At 44.8% G+C, this 19772-nt stretch overlaps 1 protein-coding gene across 2 annotated transcripts; it reads left to right on the top strand.

The window, feature by feature from the left end:
* The first annotated feature begins 10079 nt into the window (after positions 1-10079).
* LOC103651531 (aspartic proteinase-like protein 2) lies at positions 10080-16227 on the top strand. 2 transcript variants are annotated; one of them, XM_008677180.3, is made up of 10 exons: positions 10080-10618; positions 10725-10854; positions 10971-11218; positions 11610-11834; positions 12879-13041; positions 13130-13200; positions 13773-13863; positions 15562-15637; positions 15712-15783; positions 15919-16227. In XM_008677180.3, the coding sequence occupies exons 1-10, from the start codon at positions 10365-10367 to the stop codon at positions 16059-16061; spliced, it is 1473 nt and encodes a 490-aa protein (XP_008675402.1). In that variant the 5' UTR covers positions 10080-10364; the 3' UTR covers positions 16062-16227. The 2 variants fall into 2 exon arrangements, 1 of the variants encoding a protein (XP_008675402.1); XR_004857393.1 differs by having other exon boundaries at positions 10115-10618; positions 13130-13541.
* The last annotated feature ends 3545 nt before the right edge of the window (positions 16228-19772 follow it).

The following is a 19772-nucleotide window of genomic DNA, read 5'->3' as shown; positions in this document are numbered from 1 at the left end:
ACTTGGAGCCTCTCGCCCTTACACTTGAAATTCACAAAGAAGCACGGAGCAAGGGAGGGATTAGCAACACACTCAAGACAAGAAATCACAGCAACACCACGCACACAAGTCACAATAATAAGAGCTCGCAACACAACTCAATGAGTTCACAACTCCACTAGAGCTCTATATGCTATCACAATGAAACAAATGAGCGGAATCGATGTCTTGGTGCTTAGAGATGTTGTAGGAATGCTTGGTTATCTCCTTCATGCGCCTAGGGGTCCCTTTTATAGCCCCAAGGCAGCTAGGAGCCGTTGAGAGCAATCTGGGAAGGCAATTCTTGCCTTCTGCCGTCTGGCGCACCGGACAGTCCGGTGCACACCGGACACTGTCTGGTGCCAGATTTCTTTCCTTAGCAGACGCAGCCGACCGTTAGCAGACTTAGAGCCGTTGGCGCACCGGACATGTCCGGTGCACACCGGACAGTCCGGTGCCCCTTTCTAGCCGTTGGCTCGGCCACGTGTCCCGCGCAGATCGCGCGGCCGACCGTTGGCCCGGCCGACCGTTGGCTCACCGGACAGTCCGGTGCACACCAGACAGTCCGGTGAATTATAGCCGTACGTCGCCGGTGAATTCCCGAGAGCAGCCACTTCGCTCGAACCAGCCTGGCGCACCGGACACTGTCCGGTGCACCACCGGACAGTCTGGTGCTCCCAGACTGAGCAGAGTCTTGGCTGCTCGAGCCAAGACAATTCTAATTCGATTTTTCCTGTTTCCAGCACTTAGACACAATACTTAGTCCATAAAACAATGTACTAAGTCTGAGAAACATACCTTTATCCTTGTTTTGTACTTTGTCCACCATTTTACATTTAAGCACTTGTGTTAGACACTAAATCACCAAAATACTTAGAAATGGCCCAAGGGCACATTTCCCTTTCAATCTCCCCCTTTTTGGTGATTTATGCCAACACAACATAAAGCAAGTAGAACAAATACAAACTTACTTCAAATAAGAACTCAAATTGTTTTGATTCAAATTTGACATATATGGATCACTCTTTGCCACCACTTGGTTTGTTTTTTTTGCAAATCAAACTCAATTTTCTATCTCTAAGTCAAACACACATGTTAAGACATAAAGAGAGTGATTCCAAGAGAAATTGATTCAAGATTTCAAAAACTCCCCTTTTTCCCATAATCAACACTTCTCCCCACAAGAAGCCAACTTTTGACAAGAGAGACAATAAAAGAGTTTTGACAAACCAAAAACCAAAAAGCTCTATTCTACTATTTTCAAAATATCTCAAGTGGTAGACTATTTTCAAAACCCCTCAAGTGGTAGCTGATCCATTTATCGCTTTGGCCTTTATTTTCTCCCCCTTTGGCATCAAGCACCAAAACGGGATAAATCTTGGCCCCTGAACCCCATTGCCTCACCAAAATCTTCAATAAGAATACAAAGGCAATAAGAGTACATGAGATGAACTTGGAATAAGTTACCCTCTTATCGGAGTGCAGTGGAAGACTTTCATGGTCCAAGTCCACCTTTTCCCTTTCAAACCTCCTTTGAGACTAAAACAAGCAAACTCAAGCACATGGTTAGTTTCAAAGGGTCAAGTTGTAACACATCTCCCCCTAAACATGTGCACCACTTTGCAATGGACTTGTGAGGTCCAGGGAGTGTTTGTACAACTTGAGCACCATTATTAAGCAACAAAATGCAGAAGGAACATGATCAAAAGGCATAAGTACATGTATGCTGCAAATCAATCCAAGTTCCGCGAATCTAGGACATTTAGCTCACTACGCAACCTGCAAAAGTTCTTCTCATCTAGAGGCTTGGTAAAGATATCGGCTAGCTGGTTCTCGGTGCTAACATGAAACACTTCGATATCTCCCTTTTGCTGGTGGTCTCTCAAAAAGTGATGCCGGATGTCTATGTGCTTTGTGCGGCTGTGTTCAACAGGATTTTCCGCCATGCGGATAGCACTCTCATTATCACATAGGAGTGGGACTTTGCTCAGATTGTAGCCAAAGTCCCTGAGGGTTTGCCTCATCCAAAGTAGTTGTGCGCAACACTGTCCTGCGGCAACATACTCGGCCTCAGCGGTGGATAGGGCAACGGAAGTTTGTTTCTTAGAGTTCCATGACACCAGGGACCTTCCTAAGAATTGGCACGTCCCCGATGTACTCTTCCTATCGACCTTACATCCAGCATAGTCGGAATCTGAATATCCAATTAAGTCAAAGGTAGACCCCTTTGGATACCAGAGCCCAAAGCAAGGTGTAGCAACTAAATATCTAAGGATTCGCTTCACTGCTACTAAGTGACACTCCTTAGGATCGGATTGAAATCTAGCACACATGCATACGCTAAGCATAATATCTGGTCTACTAGCACATAAGTAAAGTAACGACCCTATCATTGACCGGTATGCCTTTTGATCAACGGACTTACCTCCTTTGTTGAGGTCAGTGTGTCCGTCGGTCCCCATCAGAGTCTTTGCGGGCTTGGCGTCCTTCATCCCAAACCGCTTTAGCAAGTCTTGCGTATACTTCGTTTGGGAGATGAAGGTGCCATCCTTGAGTTGCTTCACTTGGAACCCAAGGAAGTAGTTCAACTCGCCCATCATTGACATCTCGAATTTCTGCGTCATCACCCTGCTAAACTCTTCACAAGACTTTTTATTAGTAGAACCAAATATTATGTCATCGACATAAATTTGGCACACAAAAAGATCACCGTCACAAGTCTTAGTGAAAAGAGTTGGATCGGCTTTCCCAACCTTGAAAGCATTAGCCATTAAAAAGTTTCTAAGGCATTCATACCATGCTCTTGGGGCTTGCTTAAGTCCATAGAGCGCCTTAGAGAGCTTACACACGTGGTCGGGGTACCGTTCATCCTCGAAGCCAGGGGGTTGCTCCACGTACACCTCCTCCTTGATCGGCCCATTGAGGAAAGCGCTCTTCACATCCATTTGGTACAACCTGAAAGAATGGTGAGCGGCATATGCTAGCAAGATACGAATTGATTCTAGCCTAGCCACAGGAGCAAACGTCTCCTCAAAGTCCAAACCTGCGACTTGGGCATAACCTTTTGCCACAAGTCGAGCCTTGTTCCTCGTCACCACCCCGTGCTCGTCCTGTTTGTTGCGGAACACCCACTTGGTTCCCACAACATTTTGCTTGGGACGAGGCACCAGTGTCCAAACTTCATTGCGCTTGAAGTTGTTGAGTTCCTCCTGCATGGCCAACACCCAGTCCGGATCTAGCAAGGCCTCTTCTACCCTGAAAGGCTCAATAGAAGATACAAAGGAGTAATGCTCACAAAAATTAACTAATCGAGATCGATTAGTTACTCCCTTGCTAATATCACCCAGAATTTGATCGACGCGATGATCCCTTTGAATTATCGCTCGAACTTGGGTTGGAGGTGCCGGTTGCGCTTCTTCCTCCATCACATGATCATCTTGTGCTCCCCCTTGATCATGCTCCTCCACTTGAGGTACCTGTTTGTCATCTTGGGTTGGGGGATGCACCATAGTTGAGGAAGACGGTTGATCTTGCTCCAATTGTTCCCGAGGCCGTACATCTCCAATCGTCATGGTGCATATTGCGGCTGTCGGAACATCTTCTTCATCTACATCATCAAGATTAACAACTTGCTCTCTTGGAGAGCCATTAGTCTCATCAAATACAACGTCGCTAGAGACTTCAACCAAACCTGATGATTTGTTGAAGACCCTATACGCCTTTGTATTTGAATCATAACCTAACAAAAACCCTTCTACCGCTTTGGGAGCAAACTTAGAATTTCTACCCTTCTTTACTAGAATGTAGCATTTGCTCCCAAATACACGAAAGTAAGATACATTGGGTTTGTTACCGGTTAGAAGCTCATACGACGTCTTCTTGAGGAGGCGATGAAGGTAGACCCTGTTGATGGCGTGGCAAGCCGTGTTCACGGCTTCCGACCAAAAGCACTCGAGGGTCTTGAACTCTCCTAGCATCGTCCTCGCCATATCAATGAGCGTCCTGTTCTTCCTCTCTACCACACCATTTTGTTGTGGTGTGTAGGGAGCGGAGAACTCGTGCTTGATCCCTTCCTCCTCAAGGTACTCCTCCACTTGAAGGTTCTTGAACTCGGACCCGTTGTCGCTCCTTATCTTCTTCACCTTGAGCTCAAACTCATTTTGAGCTCTCCTCAGGAAGCGCTTGAGGGTCCCTTGGGTTTCAGACTTATCCTGCAAAAAGAACACCCAAGTGAAGCGGGAAAAGTCATCAACAATAACTAGACCATACTTACTTCCTCCTATGCTCAGATAGGCGATAGGTCCGAAGAGGTCCATATGCAACAGCTCCAGAGGTCTTGAAGTGGTCATCACATTCTTGCTGTGATGTGCTCCTCCCACTTATTTACCTGCTTGACAAGCTGCACAAGGTCTATCTTTCTCGAATTGCACGTTAGTCAAACCTATCACGTGTTCTCCCTTTAGAAGCTTGTGAAGGTTCTTCATCCCCACATGTGCTAAGCGGCGATGCCACAGCCAGCCCATGCTAGTCTTAGCGATTAAGCATGCATCTAGACCGGCCTCCTCTTTTGCAAAATCAACTAAATAAAGTTTGCCGTCTAGTACACCCTTAAATGCTAGTGAACCATCACTTCTTCTAAAGACAGACACATCTACATTTGTAAATAGACAATTATATCCCATATTACATAATTGACTGACAGATAGTAAATTATATCCAAGAGACTCAACTAAAAACACATTAGAGATAGAGTGCTCATTGGATATTGCAATCTTGCCTAAACCTTTCACCTTGCCTTGGTTCCCATCACCGAATATGATTGAATCTTGGGAATCCTTATTCTTGACGTAGGAGGTGAACATCTTCTTCTCCCCCGTCATATGGTTTGTGCATCCGCTGTCGATAATCCAACTTGAGCCCCGGATGCATAAACCTGCAAGGCAAATTTAGGCTTGGGACTTAGGTACCCAACTCTTGTTGGGTCCTACAAGGTTAGTCACAATTGTCTTAGGGACCCAAATGCAAGTTTTATCGCCCTTGCATTTTGCCCCTAATTTCCTAGCAACTATCTTCCTATCCTTTCTACAAATAGCAAAGGAAGCATTTAAAGCATGATAAATTGTAGAGGGACCATTCATAACTTTTCTAGGAACATGAACAATATTCTTCCTAGGCACATGATGAATATTTTTCATAGGCATATCTCTACCATGCATATAGGAAGAACTGGAAGCATACATAGCATAAGATTCATAGGCATGTGAATCAAAAGTATTACAACTCCTATGAGACTGTCTTCTATCATTGTACATAAAAGCATGGTTCTTTTTAGTACTACTTGCCATAGGGGCCTTCCCTTTCTCCTTGGCGGAGATGGGAGCCTTATGGCTTGTTAAGTTCTTGGCTTCCCTCTTGAAGCCAAGCCCATCCTTAATTGAGGGGTGTCTACCAATCGTGTAGGCATCCCTAGCAAATTTTAGTTTATCAAAATCACTTTTGCTAGCCTTAAGTTGGGCATTAAGACTAGCCATTTCATCATTTAACTTTGCAATAGAAGCTATGTGTTCACTACAAGCATCAATATCAAAATCTTTACATCTATTGCAAATAACAACATTTTCTACACAATTTGTTGATTTACTAGCTATTTCTAACTTAGCACTCAAATCATCATTAATGCTCCTTAAGCTAGAAATTGTCTCATGGCAAGAAGATAATTCACAAGAAAGCACTTCATTTCTCTTAACTTCTAAGGCATGAGATTTTTGTGCTTCTACAAATTTGTCATGTTCTTCATACAACAAGTCCTCTTGTTTTTCTAAAAGCCTATTCTTATCATTCAAAGCATCAATTAATTCATTAATTTTATCTACCTTGGTTCTATCTAGGCCCTTAAATAAACATGAATAATCTATTTCATCCTCATCACTAGATTCGTCCTCACTTGAAGAAGCATAAGTAGAGTTTCGAGTACATACCTTCTTCTCTCTTGCCATAAGGCATGTGTGACGCTCGTTGGGGAAGAGGGATGACTTGTTGAAGGCGGTGGCGGCGAGTCCTTCATTGTCGGAGTCGGAAGAGGAGCAATCCGAATCCCACTCCTTGCCTAGATGCGCCTCGCCCTTTGCCTTCTTATAGTTCTTCTTCTTTTCCCTCTTGTTCCCTTGATCCTGATCACTATCATTGTCGGGACAGTTAGCAATAAAATGACCAATCTTACTGCATTTGAAGCATGAGCGCTTCCCCTTGGCTTTGGTCTTGCTTGGCTGTCCCTTGCGACCCTTAAACGCCGTCTTGAATCTCTTGATGATGAGGGCCATCTCTTCATCATTAAGTCCGGCGGCCTCAATTTGTGCTACCTTGCTGGGTAACGCCTCCTTGCTCCTTGTTGCCTTGAGAGCAACGGGTTGAGGCTCATTGATTTGTCCGTTTAGAGCGTCGTCCATGTACCTCGCTTCCTTGATCATCATTCGCCCGCTTACGAATTTTCCAAGGATTTCTTCGGGCGACATTTTGGTGTACCTGGGATTCTCACGAATGTTATTCACCAAATGAGGATCAAGAACGGTAAAGGACCTTAGCATCAATCGGACGACGTCGTGATCCGTCCATCGCGTGCTTCCGTAGCTCCTTATTTTGTTGATAAGGGTCTTGAGCCGGTTGTACGTTTGAGTTGGCTCCTCGCCCCTTATCATCGTGAATCGTCCAAGCTCGCCTTCCACCAACTCCATCTTGGTGAGCAAGGTGACGTCGTTCCCCTCATGTGAAATCTTGAGGGTGTCCCAGATCTGCTTGGCGTTATCCAAGCCACTCACTTTGTGATATTCATCCCTGCACAATGAAGCTAGAAGAACAGTAGTAGCTTGTGCATTCTTATGAATTTGCTCATTAATGAACATGGGTCTATCCGAACTATCAAAGTGCATTCCACTCTCTACAATCTCCCATATACTAGGATGGAGAGAGAACAAGTGACTACGCATTTTGTGACTCCAAAATCTGTAGTCCTCTCCATCAAAATGAGGAGGTTTACCAAGTGGAATAGATAATAAATGAGCATTTGTACTTTGAGGAATACGAGAGTAATCAAAAGAAAAGTTCGAATTGACTGTTTTCTTTTTCTCGTAGTCGTCGTCATCCTTTTGGGAAGAGGAAGATTCGTCGCTGTCGTAGTAGACGATCTCCTTGATGCGCCTTGTCTTCTTCTTCTTCCTGTCCTTGCGCTTGTGGCTCGAGCCCGAGTCGTTAGGCTTGTCATCCTTCGGCTCATTGAAGATAGACTCCTTCTCGTTGTTGTTGATCACCATCCCCTTTCCCTTAGGATCCATCTCTTCGGGCGATTAGTCCCTTCTTGAAGAGAACGGCTATGATACCAATTGAGAGCACCTAGAGGGGGGGGGGGGGGTGAATAGGTGATCCTGTGAAACTTGAAAACTTAAGCCACAAAAACTTGGTTAATCGTTAGCACAATAATTGCCAAGTGGCTAGAGAGGAGTCAAAACACAATAACCACAATAAATCAATCACAGAGATGGCACGGTGGTTATCCCGTGGTTCGGCCAAGACCAACGCTTGCCTACTCCACGTTGTGGCGTCCCAACGGACGAGGGTTGCAATCAACCCCTCTCAAGCGGTCCAAAGACCCACTTGAATACCACGGTGTTTTGCTTGCTTTTTCTCAATCCCGTTTGCGAGGAATCTCCACAACTTGGAGCCTCTCGCCCTTACACTTGAAATTCACAAAGAAGCACGGAGCAAGGGAGGGATTAGCAACACACTCAAGACAAGAAATCACAGCAACACCACGCACACAAGTCGCAATAATAAGAGCTCGCAACACAACTCAATGAGTTCACAACTCCACTAGAGCTCTATATGCTATCACAATGAAACAAATGCGCGGAATCGATGTCTTGGTGCTTAGAGATGTTGTAGGAATGCTTGGTTATCTCCTCCATGCGCCTAGGGGTCCCTTTTATAGCCCCAAGGCAGCTAGGAGCCGTTGAGAGCAATCTGGGAAGGCAATTCTTGCCTTCTGCCGTCTGGCGCACCGGACAGTCCGGTGCACACCGGACACTGTCCGGTGCCAGATTTCTTTCCTTAACAGACGCAGCCGACCGTTGGCAGACTTAGAGCCGTTGGCGCACCGGACATGTCCGGTGCACACCGGACAGTCCGGTGCCCCTTTCTAGCCGTTGGCTCGGCCACGTGTCCCGCGCAGATCGCGCGGCCGACCGTTGGCTCACCGGACAGTCCGGTGCACACCGGACAATCCGGTGAATTATAGCCGTACGTCGCCGGTGAATTCCCGAGAGCAGCCACTTCGCTCGAACCAGCCTGGCGCACCGGACACTGTCCGGTGCACCACCAGACAGTCCGGTGCTCCCAGACTGAGCAGAGTCTTGGCTGCTCGAGCCAAGACAATTCTAATTCGATTTTTCCTGTTTCCAGCACTTAGACACAATACTTAGTCCATAAAACAATGTACTAAGTCTGAGAAACATACCTTTATCCTTGGTTTGTACTTTGTCCACCATTTTACATTTAAGCACTTGTGTTAGACACTAAATCACCAAAATACTTAGAAAAGGCCCAAGGGCACATTTCCCTTTCAATCCCACAGGAGACCACTTTGACTATTGTTCTGACCACTCCTAGCATGACCGCGTGCATAGGCGTAGACCCGACCTTGCCCTCGGAAGAAGTCTCCATCTCGCCCGAGCATGGCCTCGGCCAACAACATCAACAAAAGAACACCTGATGCTGCCAACCCTCCCCACAAAAACCGCTGGCAACAGGATGGCTATAGAAACCACAAGACCGGTGTCAAGTCTGTGTTACACCATTCCGCATGACACATGGGGCGGATTACCATGCACTTTTCACCATACTGATTGCTATTTCAACCACTACGGCTCAGATGTCTCGTCCACAAGATGGGCTTAGGTACGTTTCTGAGCCCCCGACCCTAGCCCCGGCTCTCTGCTTGGTCAAAATACGGGATACAGGAACTGGGTACCCTCCTCCTGATCGAAGGCAATAGCCAGGACAAGGGCATCCCGACGGGCATACTGCTACAGGGGCTCAGGCTTGCCACCTCTCAACATTACGACAACCCTTGTACTCCTAGGCTCCCTCCTTGCGGCTATAAAAGGAGGAGTCTATGGTCCCTAGAGGAGAGAGGACCACACTCCATCTTTTGCCCTCCACTTTCGATATTGACACTAGCCTCAATCACTCATAGAGACTTGGGATCCATTCCCTCTCTCGATCAGCTTGTACCCCCTACTACGAGCACCTAGGTGCAAGATAATAGAAGTTTCATCCCCACTCGCTGGAAGTAGAGCCTTCTATTGCCTGAACCAGGATAAATCGTGTGTCTTCTTGCATCACCCATCTGGGCCGTGACACGTAGCACAAATACACTAGTTGGTTAGGACCCTTGGGTCAAAACACCGACAACAACATTGTTGCAACCATCCCTAGTATCTCTGTCGTCGCCCGGATTGCCGACAACACCGAACGCTACAAGTGATTCTTCACAACGATGACAACAACATTCACCAATAGACCTGAGCATGGGCCACCTCGACCAATGCGACAGGCGAACATGAGCCATAGTTTTTATTTGTAACAATCCACGAGTCAAGTACAAACCATTATTTTTTTATCCAAAACCCGACCCAACCCCAAAAAACTTGATCTAACACATCTAAGATGGAGGCACAGATCAACCCAACCCGCTATGCATGAGTCATACGTGGACCTTACCAACCGATTTATAACCCAACCTTGATCTGATCTGACGAGCTCGGCGAGTACATCCCTATTCCCTAGGGCCATCAAGCTTTTTGAGTCGTGTCGGGCCACGAGCTTGCTCAGATTATCTCTAGCAGATTTTATATCCCACGCTTTATCTCACTATTTATTTCAAATTTCACTCTATAAATATTAGAGTATATACTGTAAAATAGTATTTTGTACGACCGTTTACACGCCTTGAGAGTTTCGGGTTGAGATCCGGCTGAGATTTTTTCTCCAGGCTCTCTACGGCCCAGCCCAAAACAGAAACCCTCCCGACCCCACTACCCACTCCCAGCTAGCTTTCCTCCCCGTTTTCGTTTTCCGGTGCCTTGCTTGTTCTAGTAGCCGGTTCTCAATCCTCACCCAAGCGCCTCTAGGCCGAGGCTCGGAGGCCACGGCGAGGAGGAGCAGCAGCTGCCAGCAGGGGAGGACACGGATAGTAGCCGGCCTCCCGCCGCCCGAGGCCCAACCGCCCCCGCAATTACTGTTGTTGCTGCGTGCAGAGCGGTTTTGAATTGCCGTCTCCTACCCAGGAATAATCCATGGCCCCGCCTCCGCCATGGCTTGCCGCCCTCCTCTTCCTCCTCCTACCCGCGCTGCTGCCGGCGGTCGGCTCCGTCTCCGGCGCGGCGGCTGCCGGCATCTTCCGGGTGCGGCGTAAGTTACCAGCCGGAGTTGGAGGGGACACTGGCGCCAACATCAGCGCCCTTCGTGCCCACGACGGTCGCCGCCACGGCCGCCTTCTCGCGGCTGCCGACCTCCCGCTCGGTGGCCTAGGTCTCCCCACTGACACCGGGTACGTGCCGGCCCTCTCCGTCGCTAGTTTCTTTGTCTTGGGAGATTTCCCTGTGGGGTGCTTGATTTGGTTGTGGGGATTATTGGGCCGGTCCGGGCGCGCGCAGGCTCTACTTCACGGAGATCAAGCTCGGGACGCCGCCCAAGCGCTACTACGTCCAGGTCGACACTGGCAGCGACATCCTGTGGGTTAACTGCATCTCCTGCTCAAAATGCCCCCGCAAGAGCGGACTCGGGGTACCAATTCCCACTTTTTATTTCTTGTTTGTGTCTGAACTACAGATTAGTTCAGTTGTGCCCATTTTGATGTGAAAGTTGAGTTCTGTCCACTTTGATGTGAAATCTCTGTGCAGTTAGACTTGACGTTCTATGACCCCAAGGCGTCCTCGAGCGGGAGCACGGTGTCCTGCGATCAGGGATTCTGCGCGGCCACCTATGGGGGGAAGCTGCCAGGGTGCACTGCCAATGTGCCCTGCGAGTACAGCGTCATGTACGGTGATGGTAGCTCAACGACTGGGTTCTTCATCACCGATGCGCTGCAGTTTGATCAGGTGACTGGGGATGGACAGACACAGCCTGGCAATGCTACCATCACATTCGGGTGAGTCAACAGTCAAGTCATATCAGTTTACCGCATTGTAACTTTTTTTTTGTTGGACAACATTCATGATGGGCTATTTTGCTGCCTGAAAAGTTTAGCATGATCCTTGACCTGTTCTTCTATTAGGATGAAGTTGATTTTTATCCCAGTATCTGATAATGAAGTTATATTCTTGACCCTTCATCCAGGCTATGTGCTTGTGCTATCACTTCATTGAAAAGATAGGTATCTGGGAAAGCATAAACCCTGCTGTGGGGTTTACTATGCATCCCACACTCTTTATCATATTGCAGTAGAAGAGCTGATTAGGAAACAAGCATCAACCGGTTAGCATTTGTTAATAGGTGCTGAAGTGTCAAATGGAGATACATGATTCTTCTTTCCTTTGTAGGTGTGGTGCTCAGCAAGGTGGGGATTTGGGCAACTCAAACCAAGCTCTTGATGGAATTCTTGGTTTTGGTCAGGCAAATACGTCAATGTTATCACAGCTAGCTGCTGCTGGTAAAGCGAAGAAGATATTTGCTCATTGCTTGGATACCATAAAGGGTGGTGGAATTTTTGCTATTGGAAATGTTGTTCAGCCAAAAGTAAAAACAACACCGTTAGTAGCTGACATGTATGTACCTTGTCGTACTAATTATCGTTTTGGATGCATTACACTCATGGGTGAACCTCTCTAGAAGACTAGAACTAGTTAAGTTAATTTCAGTTTCTGAAACTTGCTTCGGGACTTAGGTTATTTATCTAATTTCTGTAGAAAGAGTCATAAAAGTGCATAATACAGTTCTGTGTTAAGGACAAAAAAATATGACCGTACAATATTTTCACCATGCGTAATGTTTGTTTTTTGGTAGGATAATATCGTCACTTCTGCGACAATATAACTACTCTGTAACTTAAAACTCTAGTTGGACTCAATAGGAAACTTCCATGCCACTTCATGTGACATTTTGGGATTCGGTTGATTTCAATGATGCATTTTACTAGTCCCCATTTTAATAGTTCATTAGTCATATAATGTTTTTGCTAAATGTTCATAGCTGTCAATTTTGATTAATCACCAAGTCACCAGTTCACTAGGATTGGAACATGAACCTCAAACAAAATAAAAAAATGAAACCATCATACTCTCAACCCTAAAGACATGTTGCCATGCTTGTTCTATGAAATGGTGGGAAACTTCTTGCATGTTTGATAAAAAAATGGTGGGCAACTGACATGCACATGCACTATGTCGCCACTGCCCTTACAAGTGATAACCATTGGTTAGGCATGTTGCTTACTTGCTTAGTATTCAATTAACAAGGAAAAATGATATGAGAACTGGACACTTATTAAGTGTGGAATAAGATTCGATAAAATTGCATGTGCGAAGGAAAGAAAGATACATGCATATTAAAACTTCTGTTCATTGGATAAATGTTCTGTTGTGCTAGTGCTACTTTGTGTTCTTTTTTGCCCATGGCCTCTTGAACATACCCCTGTTTTTGGTAAGTTTTGGGTTGGTAAAACCTCTTATCAATAGCACTGTTACAAAGTTTATATGAATGCATATTTTATTGGCGCAGAGTTTAGTTCAACTTGAGATGCGATGCATTGCAGCTAGTCATTTTACTTCATTTATACTGTACTCATAGCTTGTCATGATTTTACTTTCCAGGCCGCACTACAATGTGAACCTTAAGTCAATTGATGTTGGTGGCACTACATTACAGCTCCCGGCTCATGTTTTTGAAACAGGAGAGAAAAAAGGCACCATAATCGACAGTGGTACTACCTTGACATACCTTCCAGAATTGGTTTTCAAACAAGTAATGGATGTGGTATGACAAAGATCCTATGCTAGTTTGTCCCTTGTGACGGAGGACCATATTCCTTTCTTTACATATTATATTTCTCAACCAATTGTAGGTATTTAGCAAGCATCGAGATATAGCCTTCCATAATTTGCAAGATTTTTTGTGTTTCCAATATTCTGGAAGGTATGGCTTACACAATATAGCTGCAGTTGGAAGAGTACTAAATTACCTGCAATTTCTTCTGTGCTGCATTTCATACATGATGAAATAAATTATTATCGAACCCTGATATTAAAAAAACTCAGCCGGGGAGGGAAAAACCGTCCTCCCGGTATTATATTAGAAGAGACTGAAACATGGTCCCGGCCGAAAAAATCCCCGAACCTTGGCCCCCATCACTAGCGGACCGTCACCACCCACTCTGCAACGGCCCGGCCGGAGGGTGGCGCGCAGGTCGTAACCCAGAAGCGGGCGGGGCACAACGAGGGGATTTTTTAACCAAGGCAGAAATTCGTCCCCGAGAGGTATGGAACCCGGAACCTGGAGGTGCTACTCGGAAGCCTTATTAACCATTACGCTAGAGGCCCTTTCGCTATTGAATCCTGATATTGATAATGCCCTCACATACTTCTTTCATGGTGCCTTCATAGTTACTCTATTTCATTTGAATTAGCACAAAGATAAATCACCGGTCCACATATTATATTCTCTTACTATGATTATGATTCTAACTGTTGTGTTCATTTCTCTTGCAGTGTAGATGATGGATTCCCGACCATCACCTTCCATTTTGAGGATGATCTTGCACTGCATGTGTATCCACATGAGTACTTTTTCCCAAATGGGGTAACATGAAATTTCTCTCGTAGCCCAGCTGTGCACTGTTATAATTCGCCAATTGCATGGATTCAGCTTGATTCTAGCTTATAGCACTTAAAAGTGGCTTCAGTGCCTTCTTTTTCCTTTCACCCCTTTTGCATAAACTTCATGATAATTTTTAAAATAAAGGACTTCTGAAATTTGTAATATCATGTTGGCCATTGGTAATCAATATGAAAAACAATCACTAAATATAGTACAACGTTTTCAACTCGTTTAGTTGACCCTAGTTGCTATGGCACTGATCAGGTCAACTAATTGTGACTAATTGTAGTGCATAACTGATCACATAGCACTGATACACTCGACTAATTGTAATTATTCGAATGACTTGATAACCTTGATTTAGTATATGTGAATATATGAAGCACCTACCTTGTGCTCTCCTTTTCTGCTACATTTTTCTTTGTTAGGATTTTGGCTTTCCAAAAACTTCTCAATCATTCCATATCAAACTCCAGGTTCCATATCAAACTCCAGGCTGGTTTTTCTTTTCGTCTGAATTTTTCTGAACTCGAGAGAGATATTCTTTTGGATGAAGATGTCGATTTAAACTGCGCGAAATTTGCAAAAAAATAAATAAATCTAAACCTACATTGCTAAAATGGCGTTGATCTATCACTATGATAGTGTGCAGCCTGGTCCAGAGTGTCATAGACACACTCGATGGAGTGTTGGCAAAAGTGTAATTTCAGTAACGGTATGACGTCAACTCCCCAAACACTAGTATTACATGATTAACCATGGTCATCACCCATCAATACTTAATTTTGCTTCAAAATTAGTAAACTTGGGTACTGCTGACAAACCACAAGTACATTTGCAGCACATCTAGCTTTATGTGTACTTCAAGATCACATGTCAAAGTTCATACACACTGTACAGAAGTTAAAGAAAAATAGCACACATTTATGTTGCCAAATTGGATTACATGTACTTGCCTCGTCTGCCTTTAAACTTTCTGATACTTCTCATCCTCTTTTTGGATTATACCGCTATTTTGCTTATAAAGAGAAAATAGGCTGCCATTTTTGTATATGTATACATTCCCTTTATTATATGTTTATAGCTGGAAGGTCTTTCTTTTTCGGGAATAATTTCTTTTTTAACCTTTGCGCATACATGACATTGAAACATCTGTACAGTAAAGCCTCTATACCACACTCTACAGGATAAGATATAGACATATAGCTATTTTCAGTAAGTTGTTAATTAGTCCATTTCTAAAAAAAGCTCGAGGTAAGACAACCCTCTGACATTGAATAAAAAATAGATCGTTTCTTATAGGTCAAGAAAACTCTTGAACCCTACCATTACCCATACACAGCGGCAACATAGTCCATATGAGAACAACCAGTCAACCACGGGCAGTGCCAGGCCTTAGGCTTGTGCTTTGTCGTAAGACAGATGAGGGGATATTTTTAAACCCAGCCTGAAATTCGTTTTTACGGGAGTCGAACTCAGGGCTTGAAGAGTAGTGCTACTCAGAAACACCTAACCAACTCATCTAGAGGCTCTTTCGCAATTAGTTCATTTCTGATATTTTGATTCAAGCACAACAATGGTGAAATAGTGGTGTTATTAGCATGCAAGCTCCATTTACGAGTGCATAAAAAGTACATGGTCATGACTCTTATGGTCCACGTTTTTCGTTCATTGGAGCAGAATGACATATACTGTGTGGGATTCCAAAATGGTGCATTACAATCAAAAGATGGGAAGGACATTGTGCTTATGGGAGGTCAGTATTGCAGTGCACTTGCAAACCCATTTTTGTTTCCAATTCCGTGTTTTTGACACACTGTTTTCTTTCAGATCTTGTGCTTTCAAACAAGTTGGTTGTCTATGACTTGGAAAATCAAGTCATCGGGTGGACTGACTATAACTGTAAGTGCTAACACACTCAAATCTGCCAATTCTTAGTCCATTTCATAATCAAATTGCATAGTTGGTTGTTCTGAATTATAGATGTTAGTCGTGTGTTGCCCCCTCAACTCTCTGGTCATCTGCTTGCAATTTCAGGTTCGTCGAGCATTAAAATTAAGGACGACAAGACAGGCACAACCTATACTGTCGAATCACATGACATATCCTCCGGATGGAAATTCCACTGGCACAAGTCCCTGGTTCTGTTGTTGGTAACAATGGTGTGGAGCTATTTATAGTACACTAACTCTATTGTACAACACGAACACGCACTTACCGAAATTCATTTGATTCGTATTCTTTTCACAAAAAAGAATATCTAGGGTTTTAACTTGCGTTCTCTGACCACGGAAAACGATGAAAACAAAAACGTTGTGTGCCATACAATGAGCCTGTGTGTCACTAGTGTTATGCTGAGACAAGTGTTGATCCCACTTTTGGGCAGGCGGACGGTCCAGCCCTGTAGTCTGGACGGTCCGCGGTGGTGGCGTGGATGGTTCGCGCGTGCGCAGAATTAATTAGGGTTTCGAGTTTTTGCGAGATTTATTAGCTAAATTTATGGGATTAACTCGGGAAACGACTTGTAGGTGCAGACCTCCCTTTTATATAGATAAATGGTTACAGCCGATTGAACTCTCCACAATCGATCAAATCAAATCTACTTATCGTTTTTACCTTATGTATTAGGAGTAGTTCTAGTTTAGCCTTCCTCTATCTCAAATCTTCATCTCTTTTTGACTCTACGTCAACTAGAGACGTCTTGGGTGGTCTGCTGACATCAAGACACACCATAAGATATCTCCTCCTTGATGAGGTCCATCTTGGGAGGCGAGATCTAGGCCTGCCACGAAGAAGAAGACCCTCTGCGCCATCATGGACCGTTCGAACCCTAGGCACGTACCGTCTAGACGTACGCAGAGGAGGAGACGCTCCTGCGCCTAGGTCGCGAACCGTCCGGCTCTATGTCGCGAACCATCCGGCTCTATGTCGCGGACCATCAGCGCCTCCGCAGAGCACCGCAGGCGGCCCATTTCGGTGTTTGGCGACTCCACTGGGGAACATGTGTCTTGATCTACTAAAAATCAGGCTCTCAAATGGTCAGTTCTAAAGATCACACCAATATTTCCTCGGACAATATCCTGAAGCCGGTTGTTGAAAGTCTGACGGCTGAGGGACAACAACATTACGAAGACTACATGTGTCAAGCGAAGGAGAAATTCTTATCACAATACACGGGGGGTCGCCACTAGAAGATTGTCAAACATGGAGAGACCGACGTCACATTTCTTCTATCTTCGCTTCAAGTCCGCAACGTAAGTAAACCCGACGACATACAATCTATTAAACATTATGTAGATCAATAGCAAGATCAAATGAAACAATAAATTAGAGGGTTAGAATAATCAATTAGAAAATTAACACGTGCGTTGGATAAATCTGTTGCTCCTAGTTTTCCATCATATGAAACTAGTAATAGGATATCTACATCTAATGCATCGGCAACAAATGTGGATTCGCAGCCCCAGCCATTATATGATATGCCGATGAACTCATATCCAGGGCAAATATCACCACTGTCATCCCTGCTTGACAGATCGACGTCCCTAGACATGGTCGTACCATTCGAGCTTTTGCTCGAACTGTCCGGCCCTTATGCGAACGGTCCGGCTTTCCGAACCGGACATTCCGGGACTGCACCAGGACAACTGCGTGGCACCCCAATAATAGTGAACACAACCAGGCAGTTCAGGTTTACCACCGGACAGACCAGATACGCATACACAGAACCTACAATTGCACATTATGCACCAAATTATTACATACCACAGCAGCAGTACGTTCCGTCCCCTACATATTTAAACCACATTGTACCATACGATCACAGGTCGATCAACATTATTGCTCGGCCACGGCAAGAAGGTCGGGTTAGTAATGCCCAACTGAATGAGCCCCACAGCCTAGGGTCCAGTGGTCTGTCACCGGACTCAATGGAGAAAATTAAGAAAGAGATGGCTGAACTATTTCGAGATAGGCTCAGAGTTAGTGTAGCTAGAGTGGGGCAGTCATATCAAAAGACATATGATCACCGATTTGACATTGTCTCATATCCACAAGGAGCAAGGATACCAGAGTTTTCTAAGTTTTCTGGTGAAAATGGTAGAAGCACACACGAACATATAGGGCAGTTCCTAGCACACCTAGGTGAATTGGCCAATGGGGAAGCTTTTTGTGTTCGTTTATTTTATTTATCCTTTACTGGTACCACTTTTGCATGGTACGTCGCCCTGCCTCCTAATTCCATTAATTCCTGGAATGATTTAAAGGGTAAATTTTATGAACATTTCTTTTCCGGGGAATATGATTAGGGCTAGCTAATTTAGCTTCAGTCCGACAGGGACGCGAATCCGGAGGTTCCAGGACACTAGAAACCGATGCTCTCGGATCCATGTCGCAGACAAAGAGCTAACCGGGATGGCTTTTAATGGGTTGCTATCCTACTTAAGAGACAAATTAGATGGGATCCAATTCTTTTCATTAGCTCAGCTACATCAGCGGGCTTTGACCCGTGAAAGACGATTTAAAGAGACATCAAAATCGATCGCCTGTACTATACATCTAATAGAGCATGATATTTCAGATGACGAATCCGCAGATGTATATACCGCTGAGTTTGTTTGGCCAACAAAGGCAAAATCTTCTGTATGTTCTTCTTAACAACAGGTTTAAAAGAATCAGCAAGAAAAGATTAAATTTACCTTTAATATTGCCAAATGCGATAGAATATTTGATGAGCTACTAAAAATCGCAACATTAAATTAATACATACTATTCCTCCTATGGATGAATTAAAGAGACGTGCTTATTGTAAGTGGCATAATTCGCTTTCCCATGCCACCAATGATTGTAATGTTTTTCGTCGACAGATATAATCGGCCATAAATGAGGGCTGATTGGCTTTTCAGGAGATGCAAGTGGACACAGTCATTTCCTGTCAATACAATAGAACCCACAAGCAAAAAGGTCTTTGGTTCAGCCCGAAGTGGCCGATAAAGACAAAGGCAAAAACATCGTCATTGGTGATCCTCGCATGTCAAATATATCACAAGAAGAAATTGCTCGGAAAGCTCCGGGCATAAAGACTAACAAGTCCGGATGCGTCGAGGGGCAGACTCAATCGAGTAGTCGAGCAAAACTCCATGACTCGAGCATCGCGGACCGTCCGGCACCTATGCATGGACGGTCCGGCTCATGCGGATGGTCCGACTGACTCAGCCGGACAGTCCGTCCATGGCCAGAGGCGTCAGCCTCCACACAAAGTAAGGAAATAGACGTAAGGGCAAAGCACGCATGGTCGGCTGGTCAAAGCTAGTGCTACTTTTGATCAGTTGCTCTCCAAATATGCTAGCAAAAAGGCCGTCTATGTGATCGGCCAACAAAGAAATCTCGATCACCCGTTAAAACAAAACGGCCGAATAAAACGACTTGAAAGGCGACACAACAAGCATCGCATATTCATCCTGTGATGCCAGGATGTTTTCCACCCGCCTACTCATCATCGATATATTTTCCTATTCAAATATGAAATGGTACGACGATTAACCCATGGTACATGCATAGTCCCTTTGTCTATTTAGGCTGGGGGACACCTCCATTCTATACATTTTGATCCATTGATCAAATGGTCATGGCCGAGAAAGATGCAATCTGAAACGACCTTTATGCATTGGAGCTCTATTGAATGATCACCCTATGGGATTAAAAAGTCGGTGACTTGCATCAGGCTTAGTTCTTACTTCGGAACAAGATGAATTATGAGATCTAGTGTTTTCCGAAGATTGTTGGTAGTACATATGATTTTGGTTCGTCAACCTTCACTAAAAGGCAGGAGGCATATATTGAGCTCACTTTTGGGCACGCGGACGATCTGGCCCTGTGGGCCAGATGGTCCG

This window comes from Zea mays, chromosome 3 (genome assembly GCF_902167145.1).
Source record: "Zea mays cultivar B73 chromosome 3, Zm-B73-REFERENCE-NAM-5.0, whole genome shotgun sequence".
Lineage (NCBI taxonomy): Eukaryota > Viridiplantae > Streptophyta > Magnoliopsida > Poales > Poaceae > Zea > Zea mays.
This window is presented reverse-complemented; position numbering and strand designations above follow the sequence as displayed.